Raw genomic sequence first — 7,785 nt, forward strand, 5'->3', positions numbered from 1 at the left:
TCTATGTTAAGTTCATGGTATGAACTATTCTTCATTTGCATCATTAAATTCTGGTGGAGATATAGYCATTTGACTTTCTTGTAACCCTTCTTGATGTCTAACAACATCATCACTTTCATGATGTTCTTCATCACCAACAGTAGTATCACCATCACGGTCTTCATCGTTAACAACAGCCTCTCTTGAAATTGAATACGGTAGGATGCCTTCGGGCCATGCTAGCTATGGCACAGGCACACCTGAGGATGTCTTTAATGATGAAAATAAAGTGTAAGCAATAGTCATAAAAAAATGTTACTTGAATCTGAAAAACAAATAATGGCTTACCCCAATCATTGCTTCTCCCATGACTGGATTATAAGAGACCCCTACATATGATGGTATCCTCCCACCTCTATTGTCTTTTTCACCTCTATTGCCTCTTCCACCTCTATTGGCTCTTCTTGTCGTAGTTGGTTTTGGAATGTTGAGTCTTGGTCTACCTCTATTGCCTTTTTCACCTCTAATTAGGAGATATCCCCTCCATGACTTACCCTCTAATTAGGATTATGTAGTATTTCACTCAAGAATTTGGGTGGATAATATTAGGTAAAGGGAATGCCATTATACTTGCGGAAGGCTATAAACAGTGGGTATGTAGTAATATGCCTGTGCGATGAGAATGAAATACAAGTAGGAGAAGAAAAACATTGTAAGTTCTGTGAGTGTGATTGCACATGATAACTTATTTTTATCTAGTCTGCACCTCTTTGGCTAATGTAATCTTTTGACAGAGAACAAGATAATTCCAGGAACAATATTACCATTCAATCTCAGAAATTTCTTACAAAAAAATGAAATGTAATTTTAGAGCAAACCTGATTAGACGAGCGACAGGGGCGGCAACGAGGTGGTACGGTGGCGACGGGGGTGGTGCGGGCGAGGGAGACGATGGTGTGCGAGAGGGAGAAGGAGACGGGAGGGAGCGATGGTCACGGGGAGATAGATGAGTAGTCAAGAGCTTTTAGAATTTTTTAAGTTTTTTTTTTTTTAATTTAAGGTTACCTTCTATTCAGGTTATAGGTTACAATTTTAAGGAATGGGGATCTATTTAACAGGTTTTGTAAAGTCCAATGACTTATTTAACAGATTCTAGAATGTCCAAGGATTTATTTGTTCCAAAAAATTGTCTAAGGACTTAATCGTTCCAAACAGTAAAGTCCATTTGGTATTAAATTAACTCGGTACATGCACCTTTCTGTGTAAGGTATGTGGTTAGGGGTTGTTTACAAAATGCTTATTTGGTAAGTGCTTACTCGATAAATTTTTCTCATCGGATGAACATGATAAAGGCCAAGAATCTTACCGGGTAAGAGCGATGAGAATGATGGAGAGGCTTACCCAGTAAATGAAGATGACAACACTTACCCAGGTAAACGATTACCCTGTAAATTGTTGCATTCGATACATTTTGATGTACTAAAATCTTACACATCAAAATAAATTATAGTATGAACTCCTTACTGATATAAAAAAAAAATTACATAATTTATGGTATTATTTCATATATGTTTGTATTCGGAATTCGATTAAATTGAGAGAGACATGTAAAGTAGGAGGAATTTGCCATTTGAAGATATTTTGGAGATTTAGCATCATTTCATGTATGAAACCAACTTTTACAACATTTTCACACTACACTTGTTCTTGAGGAGTTGTTCTTTTTCATACTTCAACGTTATGTTTTCTGATTGCTAATATGATTTCTGGTAAGCTAGAAACCGACGTATTGCGTGTATTCTGTATACGCTTCACCGAGCGACTGCTTGCCGATTGGGGCCCTCGTGACGTAATCAGGTAAATCAAACGCATCGACAAGTTCTCGAGCGATGTTCTTCACCTGAAAACTCAAATACTCTGCCAGCTTGTGGATTGCCTACAACAACATTCATTCATATTCGGATCAAAATGGCGCCGCAAAAACGTAAAAATCCCGAGATCCTTGAGAATATAATGCTACTTCCATCTTGATGAGAAATGGAAAAATTTTGACATGGAAATCAGATGTTGAGATTCTCATGGAACCCATCAGATTACTTCCCAAAAAGAACCATTCAGGAGAAGATGGAGTAAGCGTTTACCGGGTAAATTGTTGCATACGATACCGTTTTACTATAATACAATCTTATCTGGTAAAATAGATTATAGTGTTAACTCCTACCAGTAAGCGCTTACCGGATAAGTATTTGGGTAAACGACCCCTTACTTTGAATGGGTCGTACGCAGAACTTGCCTCTACCCAAAGTAGATAGGTTGTTTCCCGCATCTTACAAAATTCAGGCATTTATGTGCGTTATTACCTTTGCTTTGTTAGGGGCAACGTAATCCACATTGCGATAAGTTCCTATATCATTCCATATGCGGTTCAAGGCGTAAAGATCACAAACAAGCTTCAAAGCAGCTCGAGAACTTGCATCCGGACAGCTGGATTGCGAAGCAACCGTCAGATCACCAACGGAAAAACATAAAGCCGGAGGATATAGATATGATACGATACCTCTTAATCGCTTCAATGAAATTCTCAAGGATGACGGTTTCGACGTGGGACTCTGCAAGCGTCAACAGATGATTTAAACATCTATTCCACGCACCAAAGCTGCCGAGGGTCTTTGTATGCTTCCGTAGTCGCACAGCAGCACTTTGAAGCAACCGAGATGTTCGATACTGCAGCCACCCGTTAATTCCATACAACATATTTAGTATTTTTAGCTTTTAAAGAATTATACAAGAAAATAAAAGATTACCCTGAAAGCATCCAACTGGAATTTAGGATCTCGTAGATGGTCTTCGCCTTCCCACCGAGCAGTCACCGGGTTCGGCTGAGAAAGATACGTATTCATCGACTCTCTCAAGTAGTTCCACGTAACAGCAAAAGTCCCGCCACGGAACTTTTCCTGGTACTGCTTCAAGAGATCACCTGCCACCTAAACCACAAACAAAAACATACTTTCTTGGTTTTAACAGCTAAACCACCAAGGTCACGATTTGCAAACTAGCTGATATGATAGTTGCTGGCTGATCAGCTAACTCGTGGTCAATAAACTAAGTGACAATGTAAAATGACCTAAAAGGACATGTTGAAAAATTAATTTGAAAAATATAAGGGGCATAATGGGTAACTAATTGGGGCTTCTTCAATAAGTCAAAAAATAAGCTAGCTGATGGTTGCCAAACATGGCCTAAGCGACGAAACATGTGGATATCAAGATTTTTCTTAGATTCTATAAAGCGAAGGAATTTAAATACCGAACCTGCTGTAAGAGCACGGTATTGTCCCCTTCAAACGTCTGAAAAATGTCATGATCATTCCGCAAGCTGCCAAATCTATTGACTGCCGCATAGCCATGACCGCCACAAGCTTCCCTGCAGATGCTCAAGGACTTGGCCGTATAAGAAGTCACGTAAGATTTGAGTCCAGCCGAGAGGGCATGGACATCCGCCACCAATTGTTCATCTTGGGTCTTCTTCATCTGAGCATACTTTTCGATCAAATTCACCGTGGCAAAATGAAACGCATAAGTTGAGGCCAACATCGGCATTAGTTTGTGTTGTTGCGATTGGTAATCAAGAATGCTAATTTCCGGCTTCTTTGGAGGACCAAATTGTTGCCTAAGTAGCGAGTATCTGATAGCAATGGTGGAGGCAATTTTCAGCACACCGACCGAGGAATAAGCGAGCCCGACCCGTCCGCCCACAAGTTCACCTAGTGTGGCGGCAAATCGTTTATTAACAGTCGGAAGGCTACTTGTGTATGTACCATCTCTCGACACGTCTCCAAATCGATTCAAAAGATTATCTCGGGGAATTCTCACATCACGAAATCTCAAAGCACCATTATCTACTCCATTTAGACCTACTTTATGGCCACAATCATTTATTTCGACCCCCGGAAGCGTTTTATGAGTCTCCAGATCCCGTATTGGAACAATGAAAGCATGGACTCCCATATCAGTAACGACCTTTGTGTCGTGAGTTGGTAACATGAGCTTGGCGAAAACCGTTGCAAACTTGCCATGAACCGCGGCATTGCCGATCCACCATTTAATGGCTCCATCATTGGGTGTTGTGATAACAAATTCATCAGTTACGGGATCGAAGGTAGCAACGGTTTGGATGCCTTGAACGTTTGAGCCTAAAGGACAAACGGTCAAAAGAGAGTATGTTAAGTGTGCTTTCTCTATCAAGGACTCTTTTGGAGAGTAATCTAATGGGGTTTCATGCAGGTGTAAAATCCCACCTGGAGGTGGGGCCTAGGGAAGATGACATCTATTCCAAAGAAGTAAAGTAAAAGCATGGAGTTTGGAAAAAGCATACTTACCATGGTGAAGCTCAGTCATTGCAAAACAACCGAGATACTCGAGATTGTCGATACCTTCGAAGTACTTATCCCTATGTTTCTTAGTACCCAAGTTGAGCACAGAGCCTCCCCATAGACTGCAATTTACACCATAGTTGAGCTCATTAAACTTCTCAAAGATTAAGAATGCCTACTTTTCCTGCATTTTCCGGTATGCAATCCCACATTTGGCATCTAGGGTGCGTTTGGTACGCAGACAGGACAGGATAGGACAAGACAAGACAGAACAGAACAACTGTTTAACGTTTGGTATGACATGGGAGGACTGGACAGAACTGGTTAAAATGACCAATTTACCCTCCGTGAGCTGTTTAGTGTTTTTTTAACTAAAGACTAGAGCCAAACCAAACAAACACAGTATATCCCACTCGGAGGTGGAGTCTAGGGGTAAGATGTACCCAGACCTCTGTCCTAAGCAGTAGAGCGGCTGTTCAAGTGAGCGAAAAGTGCGTGAAAGAATCCCTAAACAAGACCAAACCAAACGAGCCCGGTATGAGATCCGTTTTGGGATAAGATGTATGCATATCTGACCTCTTTCCATATTCGGATTCAAGGGATTCAAGAAAGAAAGAAGATTGGATCATCTTGGATCAATCATCTTCCAACATAAATGAATCTTAATAGGTTAGATTATAGCATATCTAGGGCTCTCAACTACTGATAACACATACAATTTTGATGTTCTATAAACAAGAATTCAAATTCATAATAACCCCAATTGTAATAAACTGACAGAATCAATTAGAAAGAAACGACAGAATTACCTGTACTGGACGCCCAATTTGATGCCAAGAGACATATCAACACTACCAACAGCTTCAATTATTGCAAAATACTTTGAAGGGTCTTCAACAACATACCTAAAAGGTCTGATCCCAGCCTCTCTAACAAGACCCACAAGTTGCCTCATACAAAGCTCTCGATAATCGTCCTTCAAGATCTCAATCGGGGTTTGAAGATCAGGTCTCGAATTGAAATACTCGAAAACCCTCTCTTGTATGTCCCTATGTTTTCTCCTCAAGTAACCTGACAGTTTCTCGGCGTTTACGCTCATCTTGGCACGGCCGGAACACGATTCCAACTGAAGAAGATGGTGGTGATGGTGGTGGTCCGGCAACGGATTTAGGTGGAGAGACAGGAGGCGGATTCTTCGGGTGGTGGGTTCTTCATCATTTTCAGTATAGTCTTTGAGCTTGGTGTGATTCGAATTGTATGAAGGTATTATTGCAGACGACATGATTGAATTGAATCAAGATGAAGATGATGATGATACGTATATATGTATGTATGTATGTAAGGAGGGTATGGATTGTTATTTGAAATTGTCAACTGGTTGGCGTCGAGTGGAAAGGATACAAGATTGCTACAGAGACTATCTTCCTCACCATGCCCTTTTAAAGAAAAGTCGTATTATGTTTTTTATATTTTTTTAATAAAAATAATAATTTATTAATTATGAAATTTAAGTCTGTTTTTTAATGATTCTAAAATTCTATGCATGATTTTATATTTTAGGCATTCCTTAATCATTCACCGTCTTAATTTCATTGTAAATAATTACCAAACAATTATATTTTATTTTACACTATATCATAAGAACTTCTTAATCATTCTGCACCAAATCATTCAACAACTACCAAACATCCCCTAAACAAAACTTGGAATGAATGATTATTTTATATAGAAACTGATATATATATATATATATATATATAGAGAGAGAGAGAGAGAGATGGAACACCTCCATTTTACAAGAACGCGAGACATGTGATAATACGCGTGAAGGGACCCTGTGATGTGCAGACGACGTGTTCTACGACTTAGGTCGCGTCAAAGGTTGTATACGTTTATGATTTAGTATCACATATGATGGTCTTAATGGATTATAATATTATATCAACAACACTCTTATTACATGTGATAATACTTGTGAGGGGGTTTAGTGTTGTAAGGACGACTTAACCCGCAACCAATATCGTATCAAAAATCGTCTGCATCTCTTATTTAGTATCACATGTGTATCATATGTAATGGAATAATCGTATTCACATATGATCGTCTATAATAAAATAATATTCTTGTATTCTCATAAAATAAAAATATTTTCGTTTAAAACCTTCTCTGTTTCTGTATTTTTTCCAAATTCATATATGAATAATAAAAATTTAGATTGTATCGGAAAAAAACCAAAGAGGGTATTGAGATGGACGTGTCTTTATCCAATTGATATGGAAGGGATAGATAACGTTGTTTACCCGGCACGCAAACCCATGCCCAGACTCAAAAGGTTTCAAAACTCATCCCTATCCTTTGATGATTTCTCCATTCAGTCCTTCTACTTTTGGTAGGTTGATTCAAAGGAAAAATGGATTTCTTTTTTCTTTTTCTTTTTTTGCGTTTGATTGGCTGTTTTTTGATATGACGGTTTTATAGTTTGTGAGGAAAGCTCGTGTTTTCATGTCATCGGTAAAATCAAACCGAACAAGTATTTCGTGTATTTCATTCAAAGCAACAAAAAATTCAAAAGCTCTCAAATATCAGCTTCTTCCTAAATTACTTTACACATTCTCCCTGAAAACCATAGCCTTTCCTCACCGTTCACTTCTTCACCACCCCTGTCGCTACCTTGCCGCTCACTGCTTCTGCTTCCCTAAAGTTTATTTATTGCTTTGATGCAGACATAAATGGAACTGCTATAAGACGGAAAGGAAGTTGGCAATTACGAGTGGTTTTGGGTAAGTTTATGTTGGCATGAGGGTAACTAGGAGGTTGATTGGAGGGTCGTTTAATTATTACTACTAGTGTGGGAACCGTGTGTAACGCAGTAGTATAAGTATTTTGGTTAATGATCCTTTAGAGTTATTTCCACCTCTAACGACTTTCATTATTGATCTAGGGAACTTTCTTTACCCCGACATGTCTAGTATTGTTATTTGAAAGAACCTTTTTATGTCTCTCAACCACTTCCAGTAGGTTGATTAGTTTGTCTAAAGGTTACATTACAACTTATATTTGTTCATTAATATTTACTGATATATGAAAAGGTGGAAGTAAATTTATGAATCGTGTCATCTTCTGTGAGTTCTTTACCACGAAGATTGAGGTGCATTTTGGACACAACATTTCTTTGTTGTAATCAATCACCTTTTGTAGTCCAGTGGGGTTCATTCCAATGTATGATTAGTTTGGGAAGTACATGATAATGGATAGAGTTGTAAACGAACCGAACGAACACGAACAGAAGCTTGTTGTTCATGTTCGTTCGTTTAACTTAACCAAACAAACGAGCGAACACGAACGGTAAACGAACGAAAATCTTTATGTTCGTGTTCGTTCGTTTAGAAATAAGGTGTGTTCGTGTTCGTTTATGTTCGTTCGTTAACATGCTA

General features: G+C 38.8%; 1 protein-coding gene across 2 annotated transcripts; it reads right to left on the reverse strand.

Moving 5' to 3' along the window:
* Window positions 1–1,581: 1,581 nt before the first annotated feature.
* On the reverse strand, window positions 1,582–5,726 carry LOC112515802 (acyl-coenzyme A oxidase 2, peroxisomal). 2 transcript variants are annotated; one of them, XM_025122735.1, is made up of 7 exons: window positions 5,257–5,726; window positions 4,358–4,473; window positions 3,291–4,171; window positions 2,784–2,963; window positions 2,537–2,703; window positions 2,340–2,463; window positions 1,582–1,915 (listed from the first exon to the last, which is right to left on the reverse strand). In XM_025122735.1, exons 1-7 carry the CDS (start codon window positions 5,631–5,633, stop codon window positions 1,754–1,756), a joined length of 2,007 nt encoding a protein of 668 aa, XP_024978503.1. In that variant the 5' UTR covers window positions 5,634–5,726; the 3' UTR covers window positions 1,582–1,753. The 2 variants fall into 2 exon arrangements, with proteins under 2 accessions (XP_024978503.1, XP_024978502.1); XM_025122734.1 differs by having other exon boundaries at window positions 5,161–5,726.
* Window positions 5,727–7,785: the final 2,059 nt, after the last annotated feature.

The sequence above is a fragment of the Cynara cardunculus genome (genome assembly GCF_001531365.2).
Source record: "Cynara cardunculus var. scolymus isolate 2C chromosome LG 7, CcrdV1, whole genome shotgun sequence".
Classification (NCBI taxonomy): domain Eukaryota; kingdom Viridiplantae; phylum Streptophyta; class Magnoliopsida; order Asterales; family Asteraceae; genus Cynara; species Cynara cardunculus.

Bases quoted from the DNA above. Each gene is read 5' to 3' on its own strand.
- LOC112515802 (XM_025122734.1), bottom strand. From the start codon at position 5,633: ATGTCGTCTGCAATAATACCTTCATACAATTCGAATCACACCAAGCTC. The intron at 4,474-5,160 runs GTAATTCTGTCG...TGTAAATTGCAG, and splicing joins AAATTGGGCGTCCAGTACAG to TCTATGGGGAGGCTCTGTGC. The intron at 2,704-2,783 runs GTAATCTTTTAT...GGGTGGCTGCAG, and splicing joins TCCAGTTGGATGCTTTCAGG to TATCGAACATCTCGGTTGCT.